Source organism: Euleptes europaea, chromosome 2 (assembly GCF_029931775.1).
Source record: "Euleptes europaea isolate rEulEur1 chromosome 2, rEulEur1.hap1, whole genome shotgun sequence".
In the NCBI taxonomy this organism is placed as follows: domain Eukaryota; kingdom Metazoa; phylum Chordata; class Lepidosauria; order Squamata; family Sphaerodactylidae; genus Euleptes; species Euleptes europaea.
The window spans coordinates 93,478,361-93,502,151 of record NC_079313.1 but is presented as its reverse complement, the minus strand read 5'-3'; the positions used below and the strand labels follow the sequence as shown (position 1 = coordinate 93,502,151).

At 42.8% G+C, this 23,791-nt stretch overlaps 1 protein-coding gene across 1 annotated transcript in view; it reads left to right on the top strand.

Annotated features, from left to right (window-relative positions):
- The window catches only part of CD34 (CD34 molecule), a 42,767-nt gene extending 19,226 nt beyond the window's left edge, over positions 1-23,541 (top strand). The window contains exons 2-8 of the mRNA XM_056845221.1: positions 2,394-2,561; positions 4,210-4,430; positions 7,990-8,070; positions 16,579-16,714; positions 17,597-17,646; positions 20,410-20,571; positions 23,242-23,541. Of these exons, the coding sequence (XP_056701199.1) occupies positions 2,394-2,561; positions 4,210-4,430; positions 7,990-8,070; positions 16,579-16,714; positions 17,597-17,646; positions 20,410-20,571; positions 23,242-23,433 (1,010 nt within the window). The 3' untranslated portion in view covers positions 23,434-23,541. The remainder of the gene's footprint in view (positions 1-2,393; positions 2,562-4,209; positions 4,431-7,989; positions 8,071-16,578; positions 16,715-17,596; positions 17,647-20,409; positions 20,572-23,241) is intronic.
- The last annotated feature ends 250 nt before the right edge of the window (positions 23,542-23,791 follow it).

Here is a 23,791-nt window from a genome sequence, read left to right as displayed (position 1 = left end):
CCAAAAATGCTCTTTTCCATAGCTGACCTAGTCTTAACAAGGGAGGATTAAGCACAGAGAGTGACTGATACCCAACTGACTCTTATGTGTTTCTGCTATTTGGAGGAAACTTGCCATCTGTATGGAAGGGTCACCTCCCTCTCTTTGCAAAGCCAGAAATAGAATCCATAACTTCTGCTTTAGCCACTGCATCACAGACCTTCCTTGTAATTAGAGTATAGCTTCATACAAATCTAACTGTATGTGTCCTATGGCAAGAGTTACTTTAAATGGCTTCTTCACTCAGCATGCCCCATCACTTGAGGATGTCTTGTACTTCAGACAAAATAGAATTTTCGTGGGGCTATTTTAAATCTGTTCCTAAACATAGTCCACAAGTCTCAGCCGGGCGTCAATGTAAGCTGTAGGTCTCTTGACCTGATTTTTTCTTCATTGTGAAGAAAACATGATCCCATAAATCTCCATGGAAGGGCCCATTGCTCCTTCCATATCCCTTGGTGGGCAGCTGGAGAAAAAAAAGGTACCACTGCAACTGGATTTGGGCCAAAGGTGTCCAGTGCCTAAACCTTATCATAACATTAATTGATGGCCATATCTATGCTCATTTAGAGCACATTCACATTGAAACAGTCAGTTTTGAATGCTTTTAGAATCTTCCGGTCTCTGTATGAACTCGTTCCTGCCTAAAGAATGTCCTTGGAGCAAATCCTTCTGTTAACTACAATATTATTTTCACCAAATGGAAGCCTTGTGAACAAGGATAGCTAATCTTTTGGGCGAGTCTATCTGCTGTGAACACACCACCCATGATATTTTTGAAGTCCCTGTCTTAAAATGGTGTGTGAATGCTTCATAAATAGTATGGATCACTAGCATCCATAATAATATCATGGTAGCATTGGAATGCATTAAATCTCCCTCTTGTTCTGCAGGAAATAAGGCTTTCAATTACTGTTGTATGCCAGTCATCAGCCTTCATTTCATTTGTTTATTTCACTGTCTACTTTTTAGACACAAAAGGAAATTGTAGCCATGAGAAAAGGGAGGGAGCTTTTCGTGCATAGCCAATGAGGGATGCAAACGTACATTAACAAACATGAAAGCTGAATTTTTCAAGATGGTCCTGATGTCAGATTTTATGTTAGCATGGTAAATCTGCAGGCGTGTGTATTACACACATCTTTGGTGGAATCATTCAGGACATCAAGCTTGCTGTTTCAGGCACTTGGCTCTGAATATTTGTTCCAGATTAATTTTAAGATAATCCAGGCTTCTTGGCAGACAGACCCTATCCATTTGCACAACAGAATGTTCTTTTAATAAGGCTTGTGGGTATAAACAAACAACTTACCCAAACACAGGAAAATAATTGATTACTTGTTCTGTGTCTAGCCTCTTGAACTGCAAAAAAACAAAACATTGAAAATCCCCCACATTATTATAATTACCATTTTCAAATTTAAAGGGGGGGATTTAGAGAAATGTATTTTATTTTATTAATTTAGATATTTATACCCTGCTTTTCTCCCCAGTGGAGACACAAAGTGGCTTATATTTCTTCTCCTTTAACCTCACAACAATCCTGTTAGGCTGAGAAAGAGTAACTGTCCCAAGATCTCTCAGCAAGCTTCTATGGCAGAGTGGGGATTTGAACCTGGGTATCGCAGATCCTACTCCAACAGTCTAACCACTACATCACAGAGGAACCATAAAATGTATGAGGAGCAGTATGTTCTATCTAGAACAACCTACATGATATTCTGGAATTATCATCTTTTCACATAAAGGGCACTTTCAAAGGAACAAAAAGGCAGCCATTTTGATATGTGAGAAGGAGAACAGAAGGGGAAGCCTTAACATTTCTTTTCTTATTGGCAGAGCTCCAGAATCATAGGTCTACTGTTTTATTGGGGTCAAAATAAAGAAGTTTCATGACAGGATTCTATTGTAAATTTTAAAATAGAAGATATGCAGCACCCTAATTTGGATTGGGGCCATGAAAGAGGGGAAAAGGAAATTTATTTCCACCATGTGCAGTTGCACTCAATGAAACATCTTCCTCCACACTGTTATTAGCCTAAAAATGAAAAAGAAAAGACTGGCCCAAGATTAATTCTCTAGTAGGTTTCAATTCCCAAAACCACATGGGTGAAAAAATTACCACCACCACCACCATCCCATCAAACACTAAATATGAAAACTAAGATTTAAACTTGCTCATTGTAAACTAATATGACATTATGTAGATAAGGGGAAAGTTGTGTGAAGTTACTCAGCAAGGGGTTTACAAAAAATACAGTAAGTTTTTCCCTGCCTCAGACAGTTTGAGAACTTCTGGTTTAGTCGATATCTCAGTGTAGATCCCTAGTAAATCTCTTCCTTTTGTTTTCCAGAAGATCAAGTTTCAGGTGATGGTACAACGTCCACTCATACTACATCACCTTCAAGAATTTCTTCTTCAAAAGTTTCCATCACCGAAAGGGCAATAACAACAACAGTATCCATCTCTAACTCAACAGGGGCTTCCACTGCCACTACAAATAGTAGTCAAACGCCAAGAGGTAAAAGGAAATTTATATTGGCCTGATTCCAAATCTTCCTCTTAATTTAGGCTTTGGTGATGGAAAGCACCGTCAGGTCACAGCTGATTTTTGGTGACCCCATAGGGTTTTCAAGGCAGGAGACATTCAGAAGTTGTTTGCCATTGCCTGCCTCCTCATTTAGGCTTTACTAGGTAAACATTTTATAACTACCATTGAGATGTGCAACAGAGGGTGTTCTCAGCGAGCGGTCCTTAAACTGAAAGTTGTAAACAAACAAAGCCCCAATGCTTTTCAAAACTGCAAATCTGATAGATCTGCAGTTTTACCTTCTGAAGCTCAAGAAATCTGTAGCTGCAAGGGACTCTCCTTAGATGGACGAAGTTTGGTGAACATTGGGACAGGGGGCCCAATTTTATGGGCCCACCAATGGGTTGTCCCTGTCCACCAGGCATTTGTGAGAACTGAGGTGTCAATCTGATTTCAGGTTCGGAAGGTCAGTGTTGCCGAGATCTGGTAGAAAGAGCCGATTGGCAGGCTGGCACCTCAGAGTCTGGGGGCTCTATTCATATTTGTCCATGCAAATTAGCTTCCAAACTGAGGAAAACAGCTTAAATGCAAGAAAAATAAGGCTCAGAAAACATTTATTTTGGTGGCAAATGACATCCTGTGAACAGTCCTTTAATATAGTCATAAAAAAATCTGATTTCAAGAGATGGTCACAGTGTGGGTAAATGAAGCCACTACTCAGGGCGACCTTCAGTTTGACAGCAGGTTTTCATGAGGGGGGATGATGATAACAGAGCCAGCTGAAGTCTCAACCAAGGTGGCTCTTCTGAAGGAGATTGCTCATCCACGCGGGTGAGGAAGTCTTCAGAAGCCTGATCAGCAGCTGTTAAAGATGGTGCTTTTAGTTGGAGGGTATATCCCTCCGGACAGGACTGGGTGAGCCCAGTCTTTTAAATGACCCTTCTGCTATGCAGATTAGTCTTCTGTTGGGTGATTGATCTGGAAAGCTGGTCAGACCAAATTGGCTCTGATTATACAACACCTACCTCAAAAGGGCCCCAAGTATGGGGTCCTAACAAAACCAGTCAAAGGAAAATGGGAGAAGGCACAGAGCCGTGCATCTGAGCAAAGGTGAATAGCCGAAACCTGAAAATGCCGAATATCTATTTGGCTTTTCGAGAGGCACCTATTTGGCTTCAGGCAGATTCCCACATTTTGGTATTCAGCTGGAAATAAACCCAAATATTGCCGAGATCGCAAATGTTGGGTGTATTTTCAGTTCAGATTTACCAATATGCACAGCCCTAATTTGGACGGGAGACCACCAAGGAATACCAGGCAGGCCATGGCAAACTACCTCTGAATGTATCTTGCCTTGAAAACCCTACAGGGTCGGTGTAAGTCGGCTGCAGCTTGATGGCACTTTCTACCACCTGCATTGCTATTGCAATGATGCTTAAATACCACAGACTGAATGGAATTTCAGCAGCCTCCACACAGGATTGCCGTTTTGAGTAACTGGGAGGTCAAGCTTCCATGCTTCAATCCTGACAACATTTACTATGGCAAACTATTATTGCATCCCAGTCACTGCCATGCTGTGGATTGGTTCCAGAAGGTCTCACACGTTCATATATGTTCTTTTGTCTTATATCTTCAGACATTTCAAATGTCACCACCAGCCCTTCAGATCCCACTTCAGCAGCGAATGGAACACTTGTTATAAAGCCCACAGCAGCAGGCAATACAACATCTGCTTTCTGCAATGAGACAACCACCTCAGCCTTTACTCCACCTACAGTTCTGCAAAATGCTTCTTCAACTGATCGACCAAATAACTTCTCTGACTCACCTACCACAGCCCAAGCTGATAACATGATGGTAAGAAGTATGAAGGATTTTGACTACTGAACAGAATACAAAGGAAGGGGAGAAAGAATATTCTCAGTAATTCTATGTTAAATTGGTGATCAAGCCATTCGTTAGGTGGTCTCACCAATTAATAAGTGTGTTTGTTCAGTCCCCATTGGGAAATATTTGCAAGTTCTGACCCTGTACTGGTCATTCACAATATTAGGGCTGATCCAAAGTGATGTTATTAGTAGGCTGTGGTTCTTTGGGGAGCTCAAGGGGGGGATGTTTACAACACAGCAGCATTTCTCCCTGCCTCCCCCAACACACATTCAGACTCTACTTCCCGGCACTTGGCATTTGGATGGATGTGTGGTATGGTATGGTGATGGTGATGATCCAGAGTAAGCATCATCACAGCCCTAACTGGCTGCTATTGTAGTGTTGTTTGGTTTTAACTGGAACATAGGAGTTATTACATAGCCCATCAGATATTAAATGATGTCACTAAAGCCATGGAAAGTTAATGCTTCTATGATGGAACTCCTCTTGTTTTAACAAAAAAATTTATTCTGTTCTCATACACACCAACCGCCCCTATTTTTGTTGAGACTTCTAACTTGTTAGATCACTGTTGCCACTAATTATAATGGATCCCTTTTCTATAAAAAGGTCAGAAATATATGGCACTTAAGAGGCCTTTTTGAAGTACAATTTTTATACAATGGTTCTTGAGTTGAAGGAGTTAGGAACATTAACACACTTCCCTAGTTTCTCCTTTAAACTAACCTGGGATCACTCCTTTCACCAGATCTATTTCCTGTTAAACTCTTAGGGATCACTCTATCAACCTTAGAATCAGAATCATAGAGTTGGAAAGGACCACCAGAGCCATCTATTCCTACCCCCTGCATAATGAAGGAAATTCACAACCTCCCCCCCACACCCCCAGTGACCCCCTACTCCACACCCAGAAGATGGCAAAAAAAACCCCTCCAGGATCTCTGGCCAATCAGGCCTGGAGGAAAATTGCTTCCTGACCCCAAAGTGGTGAATGGCACTACCCTGGGCATGCAAGAAAGGGCCATGATAGCCAGTGTCCCTAGATAACTGGTTATGGATACTTCCTGATCCAAACCTCAGATATGTTCCTTTTCACTCCAGAGGAGAATCCTCCACCAGACAGCTTGAAGCTCAGCCCACTGTCTCCAAGCTCTGTTTGTTAACTTCTGTCACAGTTAACTGTCAATTCTCAACTGTCAGAACTCTCTAACTGCCATTCTCAGAATTCTATTTGAACTCCCCATCTATCAATGGGTTCTATAACTGGGACAACTTCATAGAATGCAGCTGTCTGACACAGCTTCCTAAATAGACATTGCCTTTTATTTGAATCGGATTTGTTTGCTTTTGTGTATATCATGGCATAACCAACTATTCACATCTTCCTACGAAAAAGGTATAGTTTAATGACACTGCAATTGCTGATAGGAACTATGAAGGTGTTCCAACTGGCATGAAAGGAGTAGGCATGGTGTGTGTGTTTCAGGAGACATTTTGGCCCTCCGGAGAACCACTTTTATGCCAAAAATATGGGGCTTTGAACATTTAATGCAGCCCTACCCATTATCTTTATTGGATTAATTTCCAGCTCAGGCAGAAAGTGCCCTGTTCATTTGAACACTTCTCTTGGCTTTGCTTTCTAAGCTACAGTGAGTTCATCCTGTGTTCACTAGAGTTGTGCCTTTCCTTACCATCTAAATCTTGTTCTTCTAACTGCAGAAAATGTTAAGATGATTTCAAATTTTGCATTCCCCAACCCTAAAGTTCTCATTTCAATTTCATTTCCCCATTATACAGATTTAATCTGTGAATCTCTGTTTTCATACCATAATCCATTCCGTCATATACAATTTTCCTCAAATACATATTTTCAATATTATTTGTTAAATCCAGCATTATACATATGTTAAATGAGTAATGTATACTATATGTATAAATCACACATAAAACGTCCAGTAGGTGTACACAGTGTAAAACAAATCTGCAAAACCAGCAGACAATAGTGGAGAACTTAAAACTGTTGACAATAATGTAAAGAAGTGTTAAAGGAAACAAAAATAAGGATATTTCACTTATTCCAATGCAAATGGAAATTTCCCATTAAGAGAGGGTTTAGGACACCATAGTGTCTATCTTACATTTTTTGAGTAAGTTCAGCAGAAGGGGGTGTTTGTTTGTTTGTTTGTTTTATAGTCCACCTTTCTCATAGGGACTCAAGGTGAATTGCACATAGTGAGTCAGCACAATCAAAAAAATGGGAAATTCAATAACCAATGCATTAGGATAGTAGAAGCCTGGAACGACCAGAAAGAAACTGAAGCATAGCATAAGTATTAATGTGGCACATTAAGCAGTACAGAAATTACATAATAGGATCCTACTTACAATAAACTATGCATAGCAGTACAGACCACAAGTCCCAATCATTTATCCAAGTAATTCTGTGAACCATTTTGTACCATGCAGAAAAGCCCTCATGAATAGCTCAGTTTTGCATAGTTTGCAGAAGACCAGAAGAGTGGGAACTTTCCCGGCCTTCTTGGCAGGCATTCCACAAGGCAGGAGCCACAACAGAAAAAGCACATGTACGGGTAGTTGTTGGTTTTGTCCATTTGTAGGTTGGCACCTGCAGAAGCCCTTGCTGACATGAGTGGAGCTGTCATGGTGGAGCATAGGGAGAGAAGCGGTCCCGCAAATAAGCGAATCCAAGACCGTGAAAGAGCTTTGAATGTGATACAGACTTGTGGTCTGTACTGCTATACATAACCAATACCTTAAACTGAGCTTGGTAGCAAATGGTCAGCCAATAGAGCGTCTGCAGAATGGAAGTAATATACATGCTCCATCTGGCTCCTGCTAATAGTTAAGCTGCAGCATTCTGGACCAGCTGGAGTTTCCAAATTGACTTTGAGGGGAGACCAATATGCAGTGCATTACAGTAGTCTTGCCTTGATGTTACTGTGGCATGGATTCACATGGCCAGGTTAGGCATATCAAGGTATGGGGCCATCTTATGGGCTAGTCTGAGTTGGTAGAAAGCCTTTTTTGTAGTTGCATTAACTTGCTTCTACTGTAACAAAGCTGGATCCAGTATGACTCCTAGGCTTTTAACTGAGTTGGTAAGAGTCAGTTGAACTCCATCCAAAGTGGAAAGAACAATGTCCTTCAAGACCTCCACCTTCCCGACCATTATTACCTCTGTTTTTTCAGGGTTTCATTTTAATTTGTTCACTTTTAGCCAGTTAACCACCAGGGCCAGGCAACAATTCAGGCTCTACCGCATCACCAGGAGATTTGGATGGGGATATATAGAGCTGAGTATCGCCAGCATATTGAGGATAACCAACCCCAAAACTATGAATGATTTGTTCTAAGGGCTTTGAACTGAAACTGATGCTACAAAAGCTAGGGCTTGTTGGATGGTATAGACATTTAGGACACTTTTATGGTAACACTGTCACATGACTGAAAGTTTTCTAACACCTTTCTTTTTGAGATAACAGTGTTGTTTCATTCTGTTTTCTAGGGCAACATCACATGCTTGAATATCAAACAAGTGACGGCTCCTCATGTGATATGCTTGAAGCTCAATGAGACCTACTCATGTGTAAGTAACAGCCAGACAGACAGAATAAGGAACCAACCATAGTGAAAAATGGTTCAGTGGCAAAGCCTGTTGCTGTAGAGGCATGTCCCAGGCTAAGAAAAGAGTACTAATTCTTGTACTTTGTTGTAACTTGCTTTGTAGTAAGAGATGTTTTTTGATGTCTTTGAACACAAAAGTATTTCATTTTTAGCATGGCCCATCTGAGTTCTTCTTTTCCCATCACAACTTCCTGAAATTTTACACACACACACACACACACACACACACCAGGTTGGGGTACATTGCCTAGGTCAGGGGTCGGCAAACTCATTAGTCAAAAGAGCCAAATATCAACAGTACAACGATTGAGATTTCTTTTGAGAGCCAAATTTCTTAAACTTAAACTATATAGGTAGGTACACTGTTTAACAACTTAATAAACTTTAATTAAAGTTTTAAGTCTTAATTAAACTATAGGTACACTGAATAAAACTTGATATCATACTGAATAGTGATCTTATTTATTGATAAAAATTAAATTGTAAGTCCCTGCCATTTCCCCTCCCCGTCCGGAGTCCTCGTCTGGAGGCCTGGTCTACCACCATAAAAGCCTATTGGTAGACCTGGCCTCCGGCTGAGTTCCATTGGGAGGCCAGGTCTACCCATTGGCTTTCTTGGCAGTAGACCTGGCCTCCGGAGGCCCATAGAAGCCAATTGGTAGACCTGGCCTCTGAAGGGGGACTTTTTCCCCTCCTCGGAGTCCAGGTGTACTGCCAAGAAAGCCAGTGGGTAGACATGGCCTCCCAATGGGACTCAGCCGGAGGCCAGGCCTACCAAAGGAAGCCCGCCCCGCCCAACAGCTGATAGGCGGGGGGGCCCAGGAACCGCAGAGCTGCCCGCCCAGCAATTGCGCGGCTAGAGGGGAGGCTTTAGCTCCCAACCATTGAGGGAAAGGGAAAGGGGGACCCGGCCATTCTCCACAGTGTGGGGGGGGAGACAGCGTGCCCGCTCTCTCTCTCAGGTGTGCCGGCTCTGCAGCCCGGCTGCCGGCACGAGCGGGTGCAAGAGCAGGGGCTCCGAACCAAGTTCGGAGAACCGCACTCAACGGGCCAAAGAGCCGCATGTGGCTCTGGAGCCTCAGTTTTGAGACCCCTGGCCTAGGTGCATCTACAGTTAGCATTTAACAATTATAAAATGGGTCATAATTCTTATTGATTTTGTTAGCACTTTTCAGTGGGCTGATTTACAATTCTTATTTCATATGCTGTCACAACCATGCAAGATGATGTTTGCTTGTGGGAAAAGGGGTTCCTGGGTCTGCCTCATTCCACACAACAGATTAACTTGCAGTTCTTTGCGGCAAGATCCCCGGCCAAACCACTTGCCTCCCCTGCCTTTCTTCCTCAGCATCATTTCCTCTCATCCACCTAGCTGAACCTGTCTTCTAACTTCCAGACCATTCCATTTAGCCAAAATAAAATTCTTGCTTTACCCCACACAATCTTTTGTTTTATAAAGGGGTGAATGGCATACCTCTTGCTTTTGAGACACCCCCCCAAGTCTCTGACCTATATTATTTGGCATTGTCATTTATGATGGGCTGGTTACAGAACTGAATTCATTTTGTATTGATGATTAATTTAGACTAAAAGGAGATCAATTGTTCCTCAGATCTGGATGAAGCAAAGCTCAGTCTTCACATCAAGTTAAAGACGAGCTGGAAGTATGTGGGGATCCAACTGGTGTACAATTAATGCAATATCAGTGGAACAGTGACATTGAGTCTAAATTCCTACTGAGTTCTTATCTTCCATCCTGTAAACCCCCTGTCAACTAGCATTATAGGAGACCTGTTTACAGATGCTGGAAAGATATTAACAATAATCATGCTGAACAGCTCCTGAAACAAACTCCCAAGGGACTTTATAGCTGTAACACTAGAGCCATCTAGTGGGAATGTTAGTGGAAAAGCAAACTGCATACTGTTAGGTATGCTTAATGCATTTAGTCTGGTGATCCTAAAAAATCAATGTATCTACTCCTTGCTCTATATATCTGTTAATTGGTAGAGTCCATTATATCAGTGCTTAGAGATACAAAGCATTTATCCATTTTGATTACCAAGCTGTATACGCTGTTATGAGCACCCTGCTTCTCCAAGTGGTGAGAACTTACAGGGGCTAGAGCTTACCTGGGTTGGTTTCGTTCAGAGAAGAGAGCACTGAAGGCTTATGCCATTACTATGGTATTTGCTTTATTTACAAATATACAAGCAGAGCACAGGCAGAAAAAAAGAGGTATTCCTACAGGGCAGCAGATCTGCATCATATTCCCAGAAACCGAATCCTCTAAGATAACCCAGCCAACCCTCAGCAGTGGCTCTCTGCTTCTTTCTCTCTCTGTCCCTTCCGGAATTAAAACTGCACTTCCTCTTCCCACAGACACACACTTGCCATCGCCCCCTTTATTCAGGAAGGAAGTCCATCTCTTCCAAGTCCTAATGGACATGAACAAAACTATTTCCCAGCACTCAGGGTCCATTAAGGGAATATCTAAATCATGAAGATACATTACCATTCCTTTTGTCAAGTGGATTAGGATTGCCAGTCTCCTGGTGGGGGCAGAGGATTCCCTGCCTCCATCTGGCACTTCCTGACATCGCTTAAAAATGGTTGTCAGCATGACATCACTCCCCAGAAAACCCGGAAGGGATGTCACACCTCTCTAGGAACTGATTCCTTGTTGCAAACTTCTATCCTAGTTATCTCTGTCATGGAAAAGCTTTTCTGGCTTCTCACTCTATCTGTTATTATTTACTGGGGAAACTTATGAGTGTGTCTAAATTGTGAGCAAATAGAAGGCTCTGAGGAATTTCACCATTTTCCTGTTGGTCTTTCCTTGTAAATGGGTTTACAACTCTGACGTTCTCTCAAAAGTACTTTCCACAGAAAAAAACAACACAGGAGCATTTCCCCTCCAGTCTACCTAATTAAAGTCTGTGAATACAATTTGACAGGATTTTATTTTAAATCCTCCAGTGTCCCAGGCATAAGGCCTTCTGTAATAGGTAAAAATCTATGTGGTATAGCATTTTTTAAATTGAGTAAATGGACCAAGATTTTAGAAAAAACAATGATGGGGAAAGGAGGAGGATGGCAGCAGCAAGAAGCACAACAGGGTTATGAAATGTCCACACATCTTTATTATTCTGCTGCTCACTACTGCCACCACATCTGCAACCCCTACTCCTTTTCCCTATCACACCTGTACAAAAGTACAGACGCAACAGCAATTTTGTCAGGGCCCCTTTCCCCCTCATTTTCCTTCCTGACTGAGCTGTACCATAAAACTACAGCACAGCTCAGCAGGGAAATGGGTGGAAGCCCATTAAAGGACTAAAATAGGGAACAGAAAGTCATGCAGCAAGGAACTGGACCTCTCTGTTTTAAAAGTGGGGTTAGCTCCACCTCCTCCCAAATGATGGCTAAGAGTGGAGTATTCAGATGAATGCTTCACCTGCAGCCACCACAATTTCCCCTTTAAACTGGAGTAAAACATGTTTTGTGCTCCAGGTTAATGGGGAAAGCCCTTCAAACACCATGAGTAGTGACTTCAGTGAGCACTACATTGTGTGAATGTCTGCCTCTAATAGGGGGCTTCCTGCATTCCACACAGGGAAAAGTCCCTGTGTGGAAGCAAAGTCCGGTTTATTTGATAGGACAAAGCCTAATAAAACTTTCCATGAACCAACCTTATCTCAAGAAAATGTAATCTTTCAGCATGGTTGCCAGTTCTGTGCTTAGTGGGTAAATACGAATGTTCTCTTGTTTTGCTTGGAGATGGAAATCTGGAGTCTGAACATAACAGGAAAAATGGGCAAAGAACATTTGCCAGATGACTTAATCCTTTCAGAAACAGCTGTATTTTCCATGTTGCAACTTCCCCAGTGGACATTTGGGAGCAATTTGTTTACAGTTCTCAGGAATCACTTGCCACACCATGAGGAAAGCACAATTGTGGGGTAATGTTTACTGTATATAAAAAAAGTAGGGGGATAATAAAAATCACAAGAACTTAGGTCTTACATGTGACAATAGTAACTTAGTGCAAGGCTTGCCTCTACCATCAAATCATTAGATGGGCGAGCCTTTACCCTGCATCTCTGTGTGTGATACAAGGATAACATTACTGACCAACCTTACATGACTCTTATAAGGATTCTGAGACAATGAAATGCTTTGAAATTCTAATGAGCTCTATAAACAGCAACAATTACTGCTGCTTCTGCTTTTGCACCTGCACTGTGAAAGTAACCCTAACCAGGTCTAATCAGAATCCTATTTGGGTCTGTTCAATGGGACTTACCCCTGGATAAGTATTCTTAGGGCTGCACTGTGTGTCACTTGCTGCACAGAAGGAAAAACTGAAACAGTCCTTGTCCATATGGGTTGCATTCTATCATGATAGGGGTGGGGAACCTTTTTCCTGCCAGGGGCCATTTGCACATTTATAACGTCATTTATAACGCCATACCAGGCATAGAGGCGTAGATCTCCCGGCGCGGGGGGGGGGAGAAGCTAGGGTTGCCAGGTCTCCAGCCACCACCTGGAGGCTGGCAACCCTAGCAGAGGCTACGCAGAGGAGGGAGAGAGGGAAGGAAAGGAAGGAAGGAAGGAAGGAAGGAAGGAAGGAAGGAAGGAAGGAAGGAAGGAAAGAAAAGGAAGGAGGAAAGAAGGAAGAGGGAGCGAGGATTCCCCCCCCCCAGACACACACACCTGCACTCACTGGGCCGAGCAGCCCCCCAGACACACACACACACACCCGCATGGGGATCTCTCTCACACACACACACTCTCTCTGTCCCCTAGCCATGCAGCAGCTCAGAATCCAGGCCGGATCACGCACACACACTCACCGTCACAATCGAGGGAAGTACCCCCCCCTGCCTCACAGGGATCTCTCTCTCTCTCTCTCTCTCTGTCACACACACACACACACACACACACACACTCTCTTTCCGGGCCACACAACAGCCCAAGATCATGCACATGCACTCACCCATGTGATCAAGGGAAGCACACACACACACACACACTCGCCACATGGGGATCTCACACAAGCACACACACACAAACGCAAGCGCTCCAGCTGGGAAGAATGGAGCACAGGGAGGGCTGGCTGGGGACCCTCCGGCGGCGGCGGCGCAGCAAGCGCACGGGCTGGGGAATTGAGCACGGGGAGGGCTGGCCGGGGACCCTCCGGCGGTGGCTCAGCAAGCGTGGGGCTGGGGGAATTGAGCACGGGGAGGGCTGGCCGGGGGACCCTCCGGAGGCGGCGCAGCAAGCGCGCAGGCTGGGGGAATTGAGCACGGGGAGGGCTGGCCGGGGACCCTCCGGAGGCGGCGCAGCAAGCACGTGGGCTGGGGGAATGGAGCACCGGAAGGGCTGGCCGGGGACCCTCTGGCGGCAGCGCAGCAAGCGCATGGGCTGGGGGAATTGAGCACGGGGAGGGCTGGCTGGGGATCCTCCGGCGGCGGCGGCGGCACAGCAAGCGCGTGGGCTGGGGGAATGGAGCACTGGAAGGGCTGGCTGGGGACCCTCTAGTGGCGGCGCAGCAAGTGCACGGGCTGGGGGAATTGAGCACGGGGAGGGCTGGCTGGGGACCCTCCAGCAGCGGCGCAGCAAGCACGCGGGCCAGGAGGAATGGTGCACAGGGAGGGCTGGGTAGGGACCCTGGGCAGGCGGGCCGCGGGCTGGATAAAATGATCTCGCGGGCCGGAAACGGCCCAGGGGGTGGAGGTTCCCCACCCCTGTGATAGATAGATAAATACAGGAATGGAAGAAGAGTAGCAAGAATTGGGCAGGAGAAAAGTAAACGTGAAGCAACAGCTAGTGTCAGGAAAAATAAATAAGGCTCTGGACACAGTAAGCACCATGGCAGATGACTTATAACACAAAATCATTTGGAGGGGGGAAGTAAGGTGGGTAGAAAGTTCTACCAGTCTAGAGAAGAGATGTCCAGAGAGAATGGCCTCTCCCAATCAAAACAATGGACAGCCTAACAAACAGGCAGGAAACTCCTAGAGATCTGGGGATGGAGCCTGGGGAGGACAGGGACCTCAGTGGGGTACAATGCCAAAGCATTGTCCATCATCTGAAGCAGCCATTTTATCCAGGATAACTTATCTTTGTAGTCTGGAAATGATGTGTAATTCCAGGGGATCCCCAAGACCCACCTGGAGGCTGGCATCCCTACTGGTTGACCTTTGGCAGACCACAATGTCATCCTAATCTACTTTACTTGGTTGTTGTGAGGATAAAATGGAGGAGAAGAGAATGGTGTAAGCTGCTTTGGGTCCCCATTGTGGGCAAAGGTGTAGTATAAGTGCAATAAATAAATATAGCTGAAGATTGGGGGCAGATAAAATGTAGGTTGGTTGGTGGGTAGGAAGGAGAAAAGAAAGCAGGGAAAGAAGACCATGTAGAGCTGCCAGGAAGAGAGAGAGGATAGAGTGTGGGGAAGGGGAGACCGGGGGTAATAACTTATCTCTAAAAGTCCTTGCAGGTTTCCTGCTTGTTACAATCAAATTCAGATGTAACATTTACTCTCTCACGGATCACTGGGGCGAATCCTACTCCTATCCTACCACTCCAAGGCCTTCCACCAGCCTAACTAGGCCTTTCTTCAACTTCAATGGCTCCTCCATTGCAGAAGGAAGGAGGCTGGAGGAATGCTCCTTGGAAGATGGTTGGATCCACTGCACTGAAATGATCCAAAGAACAGAGGTATCATGTGAGAATGATGTGGATCTCTGGGTGGAGATTCTACATTCTTAATCTGTCATGGTAGTGACTTTCCATTTGTATTTTACCTTGGCTGACTATATGCCAAGTGTCACCAACTTTTTCTATAATGAAAGCTATTTATGAGTAATGACAAATATTTTGGGCTACCCTCCATGTCACCAAATTTTGTTCTGTCATAGAAATAGAACTTGAGCTAGTAAGAGCACCAGAAACGGCGCTATCAGCTATGCAAAGAAAAATCCTATGAAATTATTATTCTAAGTCGCCTTGAACCACAAGGAAAGCTAGGAAATAAATGTTTTAATACTGGTAGCAAGCTACTGGTAGTTCATGAACTACCTGTTGAAGATGCCTGATTTATACAATATGAAAAACTCAACACTCAGAATCAGCCTTCTGAGTCATCAAACCTGCTCATGCTAGAATGTTCTGCTACTTCAGAATATTTATTTTTAGCCCTGTTCTAGCTGAGTTTGGCCCTGATCCCAACCCAGACGATGTGTATATATTGAATTCCAGAAGCTTCATCCTGTTGAAACACAAATTGGCCAAAAGGAGGGAAAAGCTTCACCTTCTGACTTTCTCCCCCATCTCCTCCCACTTAAGAGTCATAATTGTTTGAGAGAAGATGGTTCACTTTATTTAAATCACTGTGTGGGAAGACCTTATCCCTTGTGAAACCTGTGATCAAAACAGCCATCTCAAACACTCAAGGCATTTCCTAAACAGGAAGACCAAGCATTTCTTTGTTATTTTCCTCATCTCCTGTCTGGTGACAATGAAAAAGGAGATGGTTCTTGTGACTGCAAAACAAAAAGTCTGCCTTTGTTTCTTTCAGTTTTCAAGTCTTAAAGAAGACACTCCTTAAAAGGATTACAATTTTATTGATTATCTTCATAAAATTAGACTTGTAACCCAACCATATTTTCAATAGATATCCATGGATGTTAACTGTCTTGACAAATGTTCAGAGGCTTTTTTATGGTGGTTTATGTTTTATTGTCACCTGCTGGAAAGCCTGATCTTGTTCACCCATAGTAGCTGCCATGGTGCAAGCCAAGATTAGCATTACCATGGCTAAAACAGTATTCCAGGTTTTGCTGTCCTAATCCATGAAGCTCTTCCCTCACTTGTTATCAATAACAACCCCAACCCCAGTTCCCATGACATCCTGATACATACTTAAAACATTTTATACCACTGAAATAGAGGTGGGAATCCATTTCTGTGGGGGTCATAGCCAGGAACATGGCCTGTGTAGTAGTCAGGGCTGCTGTCCCTTGTTCCTAATGAGTGGATTGTTCTGCAGGAAATGAGATCCGATCCACAAGCAATTGATATTGAGTGGAAAAATTGCATCCCTTCATTTTAGAAACATATCAAGCACCATAAAATCCATGTGGTAGTCAACCTACCAACTAGGGTTGCCAGCTCCAGGTTGGGAAAGGGGGTTGGAGATTTTGGGGGTGGAGCCTGAGGAGGACGGGATTTGGAAAGGGGCGGGACTTCAATGCCATAAAGTCCAATTGCCAAAGTTGCAATTTTCTCCAGGGGAATTGATCTCTGTCGCCTGGAGATCAGTTGTAATATTGGGAGATCTCCAGCCACCACCTGGAGGCTGGCAACCCTATTGCCAACTGATATTTGTATTTTATAACAAAAGCTAAAGAGAAAACCTGACATCTGTTTTAATAGCTCCTTTTTTTACCCCGGCTATTATTAGCAAGAGTTTAGAGAGAAGAAAGGAGAACACTTTAAAAATGTGATTTGCGAAAAGAAGTCAAATCAATGTGACATCAAACTAGCAGATTCGGAGTTGAACAAGAAATGCATACTGCTGGTTGAAGTTAACAAGAAAGGTCAGTGAAGATAGTTTACAATTAAGAAGATTTGAATTTACCTATTTTTTTTCCCTGCATTTTAAAATCTGAGTGGTTTGCCATGATTGGGAGATTTCTGTTTCAGTCTATTTGGGTTTAAGAAGTTCCTTGTTTCACCCTCAGAGTGAAGGGTGTTGAGTTCTTGACTGTAAAGAGAAAATGTAAGTACACAAGCAAAATTCATGTTCCAGACTGTTTTTTCTTGACAACTATTGCTCCTTCGCTGTGGCATCCTCTGTGCCTTTAAAATGTAATGTCTTGCAAAACAAGGCCTTGGAATTCTTCCAGGTCCGAGTATATCATAACCACTATCTCATGTTTGGGATATGTTACAGTAAATACCCTAGCATTAAACTAAATTTGTGTTTGAAGAATATGTGAGTTATGGCTTTGAAAGTTGCCAGCAAATTGTTTCTTCCACTGAGCAGCTCATTCTAGTTGTCATTCCTCGCAAATACTATGGACAGTTTAGCATGGTATTGTATTGCACTTCTTTCTGAGTAAAGGCCATCAGTAATTTCACACATGATAGCTAAAGCTTCCATAGGATATGATTGTAAACTAAGGTTTCCAACTCTGGGTTGGAAATTCCTGGAGTTTTGGTGGGGTGAAGCCTGGGGAGGATGGAGTTGGAAAGGGGGGTGAGTTCAGCAGGAATGTGATGCCATAAGAGTCCACTGTCTGAAGCCGTTGTTTCCTCCTGTGGAAGTGATTTCTGTAGTCTGGAGATCAGCTGTAATTCCAGGAGAGCTCCAGTACCCACCTGGAGACTGGCAACCCTGTTAAACTTGGCATTACTCACTCACATTTTAATTTAGCCATTTAACTAATCCAGCTTTTTGATTGTTTTGGAACCTGCAGGTGCAGACGTATTAGATGGTCTTCTACAGAAACTAGCTGCTTCGACAGAGGTAATGAAAACACATGTGAAGTGGGTTAGGTACAGTAAGGAATCACAGTATCCAAAATATTTTAAAAGTTGCATGAAATGCCTTAGGAACTATTATCTGTCAAGGAAGTTGTACAGATGTATGGATCTGAACAGGGGTGTTGTTGCTTTTTGGCAGGAACCTAAAATGAGGGCATTATAATCATGAGTACACACCACAACCGCATGAAAGCCTGGCAGGCCAAGCTACAGTTCACCATATTTACTCTATTTACGCGATTTCCCAAGATGGAATTTCATTTTTAATAGTGATCAGTAATATAGATCCCTGAGGATGCTATTTAAGAAGACCTATTAAATGTAAGAGATTTTCAGGAAGTTTTGCACTGGCATCCTAAAAATCAAGATCTTCCATGTGGCCTCTTGCTGAACATTTAAAATATTTGAAACCAACCTAAATGCCTAGATGGCCCAGGCTAGTCTGATCTCATCAGAAGCTGAGCAGGGTTGTCCCTGGTTAGTACTTGGATGGGAGACCACCAAGGAAGTCCAGAGACAAGCAAACCACCTCTGTTCGTCTCTTGCTTTAAAAGCCCTAAAAGGGTTGCCTTAAGTTGGCTGCGGCTTGATGGTACTTTCCACCATCAGTAAATGCACGAGATTTTCAGGACGTTTTGCATGGCATCCTGAAAATCAAGAAACCAGCCTACAGGCCTACATACATGTGTACTCAGCCATGCCCATGCTATATGTGTCTGCTCGCCATATGCCAACTTACTGTGTGTATGAGAGAGAGCCTTTGTATACAAATTATGTAAATTCTTATATCCTGCCTTTTTCTCCATTCTCAGAGGCTCCAAGTGGTTTACAAATCATTCTCTCTTTGACTGTATAGATGGATTATATTAAAAGATATTCAGAGAGAGACACTGTGGTACTGTGCAATCATCACCTCTAAGTTCTGCAGTGGGGGTTCTCCTTTATTTTTATTTTTGACGATGTGATTGCGTGCTGCAGGGGTTTGACCAATTATATCGCTAGGTTTAATAAGGGTCCCCAGTAGTAAATCAGAGCACTTTTTTTGGCCCTTTACATCTTCAAAGCATGGTAATACATTAATTAATGGATCCTCGTGGCTCTCTAGTGAGGCTGTTCTCCGCTTGTCAAGCTGGACTCCAGGCACCTGTAAAAATAGCACTGAGCTGCTAAATGTGCCTGTATCTGTTGCAGCTGTCTTGCACTAGATCTTAGGGGAAGCCGAGCTCTTGTCATGGGTGAAAAGGAACAGTTGGGAATACTTAAAAATGGGGCACGAGACAAGAAATCGTAAGAACCATAAGGCATTCTGCACAGATGGGAGTCACCTAGGTAGGGAAAGAGTGTAAAACCCCAGAAAAGAGATTGGGGGAAGCGCTTAACAGTGTACAAGTTGTTCTTTACACTGATTTAGGTCAATGTTTTAAAATGGGGGAAAAAAAGATACTTGGGAGACTTCCTTACATTTAAAATGTAGAGAGTGTGAAAAAGGTGGGATGCAAAGACAAATGGCATTTGATTCAGATGCTTTAATATCAGAAGTAAAACTACACATATTAGAGCACTGGTTCCCAACCAGGCATTCGTGGACCCCCAGGGGTCCGTGAGAACTAAATTAAGGTCCGCGAAACAAAGTTATAAACCCATAATAAATTAATACTTTAAATTAAAGTTCTCTATTATAAAAATATATATTCAAATATTATTCTAAGTTTAATGTTTAACTAACAGTTATGATTAAAGTTTATTTTCAAATTCTCGGAATTTTTATTTTGAACCTTAGGGTCCCTGCACCGAACAAAAAAGTCCTAGTGGTCCCTGGTCAAAAAAAGGTTGGGAACCACTGTATTAGAGAATTGGTCTGGTAGTAATTTCAGCCGGTTTCCATGGGAAATAGATTTCTGGTTGCAGCGTTCCCTCCCTCTTCTTATCTGGGATAAAATTCTGTGGGTTGCATGCTTTGCCTCTCTCCCAGATTTCAGAGCTATGGGAGAATGGGTGCTTATTCTGCAAGCAATTCTAATTTTCATTTGCAAGAGTAAACTCAGGAAAGTGTGTTGGGTGTATAGTGGGTAGAGCTGGTCTGTTGTTTAACATAAATGGAGTCTGTGGGCAAGGGAAGCTAAATCATGACCCCCACACACACCTTATCTTACCATGCTCCATTTCTTTCAGCACCTTTTCCCTAGCCTACTGGATGTCCCATACCTGTCCAAGAAAAATAGGCTTCTAGCACCTGAGCAGGTTGTAGGATGGGGAAGGGTTCAGCTCTCCTGAACCATACATTCCAGTTTTGTTTTAAAAAGACTACCCCTACAACAGACACCCAGTTCTGTTATCTGTGAATAGAAAGGAATATTTTTCAGTCGGGGTGGGGGGAGGCGTGATAGTGGGGGGAAGGAGAGAGAGATTTGTAGTGAAAAGGTGCAACTACTTAGTGCTTTTATGTGCAATTTGAGACACTGTGAAAGCTCAGGTCCTGAATCAACTGTTGTTCAGGTCAACTTCTCCCTTCAATACATGGTCTGATCTTCTCTCATAAATGATTTCTCATATATTATCTCCTTTGGAGGGGTCAATAAGACAGATGTTTCTGGAAATTCTATCTACATTTCTCTGTCCATCTCTCCTTGGAACTAAAGCAGGAAGAAGAAACTAAACTGAGTGTTTTGGATATAAATAGGAGGTCCTAAGAATATAACATGTTTCCTGTTTATTATATTTTTGGCTCTATTTTGTGTTTTTCCAGCTCGGGATACAATATGAAAAACATGGCATTGAAAATCACAAGAGCTATACCCGGAAGACACTTATTGCCTTGGTCACCGCTGGTCTGCTGCTAGCATTTCTGGGATTGGCTGGATACTGCCTTATGAAACGACGGAACTGGAGCCCCATGGGAGAGAGGCTGGTTAGTGCTTATAGCTGGCAAAACAAATAGAGCCCAAAAATGGAAACCCAGTGTGAAGGGAAGAGTGCCAGAAGCTTTCTACAGAATCACCACTGATTAAGGCCTTCCAAAAACCACTAACAATCTCTGCTAATGGTTGGGGTACATTGATGGATATGAGCTACAGCTACAGATCTTACATGGATATGAGCTACGGCTGCAGATCTTACATTTTTTACCAGTTTTCCCATAGCTTCTACGGGAATATACCAAGGATATATTTTACTAAGCTAGGAAAGGTCAAATACTCTTTAACAGTAGTGCCATTAGTGACAGATGGAATTCCAGGGACCCCAGAATCAGGCTGTAACTTCACATTAGAAGTATACATTACTATCTCAGGTGGGGGCATAAGACTGGTAAGTAATTACACTACTGTCCTATAGTTCCAGGAACAACCACACCGTGTCCTCGTTGGGAATAAAAGAGACATAATATTGTCAAAGGCTTTCACTGTCAGAGTTCATTGGTTCTTGTAGGTTATCCGGGCTGTGTAACCGTGGTCTTGGTATTTTCTTTCCTGACGTTTCACCAGCAGCTGTGGCAGGCATCTTCAGAGGAGTACCACTGAAGGACAGTGTCTCTCAGTGTCAAGTGTGTAGGAAGAGTAATATATAGTCAGAAAGGGGTTGGGTTTGAGCTGAATCATTGTCCTGTAAAAAGTATCAAAGGTAATGTGCTAATCATTGTCCTGTAAGTATCAAGATAATGTGCTAATGAGGGTGTAGTATGTCAATATTAACAACATTAATATTAATAACATTAACAGATCACTTCAGGATACAATGGTTCCATATTAACATACCACACCCTCATTAGCACATTATCTTGATACTTACAGGACAATGATTAGCACATTACCTTTGATACTTTTTGCAGGACAATGATTCAGCTCAACCCAACCCCTTTCTGACTATATATTACTCTTCCTACACACTTGACACTGAGAGACACTGTCCTTCAGTGTTACTCCTCTGAAGATGCCTGCCACAGCTGCTGGCGAAACGTCAGGAAAGAAAATACCAAGACCACGGTTACACAGCCCGGATAACCTACAAGAACCAAAAGAGACATAGCCTGCATCTATCTGTTATTAGATACTGAACTGCTGGTGTGCTATAGCAATCATTTAGAATTAGCTTTTCCTGTGGGGACAAGAAAATCTATCTGAGAATGATTGCTGTAGCACAGCAATGAGTGGATGAAGCTACACTCTCTTTCTCCCCTTCTGATAATATAGGCTGTCTGCATCTGAATTGTAGAAAATACAGTTCACTATTGTTTTCAGTTTTAATCCTTATTTTTACTCAGTGGTAAAAATACACAAGTCATACATACAAGTTGTGGGTTTGTTCCTATATTATTAGACTTTAAAATCAAGTTCTACAATCTCCTCGTATTTCTGCTGTATTAATGGTTATTCCCCATTATTTAGCTAACAGATTATGACAATAAAGAATGTGAAGAAAGAACATATTTTCCTTGATACATTTGTTACTTTTCAATTTCTGTTTGTTTCATCTTTAAGGTTATTTGCACTCTTCTGAAAACCTCTGACGTTACCAGTTATACCCAATTGCCACTTCAGTTATAGCTATAATTTGCTGTTTGGGGATGTCCAGCTATTGTTACATAAATCCAGTAGATGGAGGGTCTAACTACATATTTTAAGTTTTGTATATTCAACCCCCGCTGTCCTCTTCTTTTAATAACAAGCAGAGGAGGAAAATCTGCACCCATTTCCACTGCAACACCATTCCCTTCACTATTTTTCCCCTCTGGGGTATGCCTTTTAACTTAAATCTAGGAGATAGGTATATCCACAAAAGTAATCTCCCAAGAGAAATGGCATTCTGTGAATAACTGGTAGAGCAGTCCTAAATAGAATTGCACCCTTCTAAATCCATGGGCTTAGAAGTGTGCATGTTTAGGATTGCACAGTGAGTTTCCCTCGTTCCTGTCACATTGTTGTATGGAGGGTGAATGGTTGAGCTGTCCTAAATATTACCTGTATAGATAAACAATATCTATGTGAAAGGACCCATTTCATGGTAAAAAGTACAGCACACACAGTCTGTGAAGGATCAAACAGAGATCTGTTTATCTTCAAAGCTAAATGATAGCTTTGTAGAGTCTCAGTTTGGATTGGGACTGTGCAGGGAGTGGATATGGACCTCAATCCTTCCATGACCATGTGACTTTTCTGGTTGAAACTGCCTCCTCCCACACTGACATAAGCCCTTTAAAGGGGGGGGATGGCTAATTGACTCAAGGAAAGACAATATTGTCTTTTTAATAGAAAACCTGGGTGCACCAGACCAGAGTACAAAGCTTCTTCTGTTATAATCCTCAGGCAAACCCTCTCTTCTTTTTTGTCTTTCTTTCAATCCGTTTGGTTCACTTTTATTGCCCTCAGCTATAGACGACTATCAGAACTACCACATCAGGTTCTGGAGTCTTCCTGTTTCACACAAATTGATCTCACTATCAACTGCAAATTTTCATAACAGGAGAAACGCCCAACTGAAAGTTCAAGTGTTCCTTTCATGTGAGGAATCTGTACCAGTTTGTTGCTCATTTTATGCCTTTGCCTAATTTCTCGTTTTGTTATTATTTATGCCTCCCATTTAGGGTGAAGATCCATATTACACAGAAAATGGTAGTCATGGCAACACTGTGATCTCTGTGGCTTCTCATGAACGGTCTGATCTGCAGGATAAACCAAACCTCAATGGAGGGGCTCGAGAAAATGGGACTGGCCAGCCAGCCTCGAAAAATGGACAGTCATGCAAACCCCAAGTTGTCGCTGACACTGAACTGTGAAACATGCCAAGGTCAAAAGTCTCATTAAAGGGGCTTGAAAAAGCAGAGTAGAAGGATAGAGAAGCTAGGAAGCAAAGAGTATTATAAATGGCATCGTAATCCTTTTTTGTTTTGTTTTTTGCAATGGTCTCAAAAATCCCACTTTAAAGCATACCTTTTCTAAGAGCTGCCAGAGGATTTAGTTGTGTACAAGTTTTTGTTTCCGTAGCAAGCTACTTCAGTGGGATTTCTTATCAGACTGGGCATGTATGTTTTTGCTCTTCCGATTTCAGACCAAAATGAGATGTGACTGGCCTTCACAACTACCCCTCCAAAGAAAAGAGAGGGGTTTTGGCTGGAAATCTACAGCAGATTTATC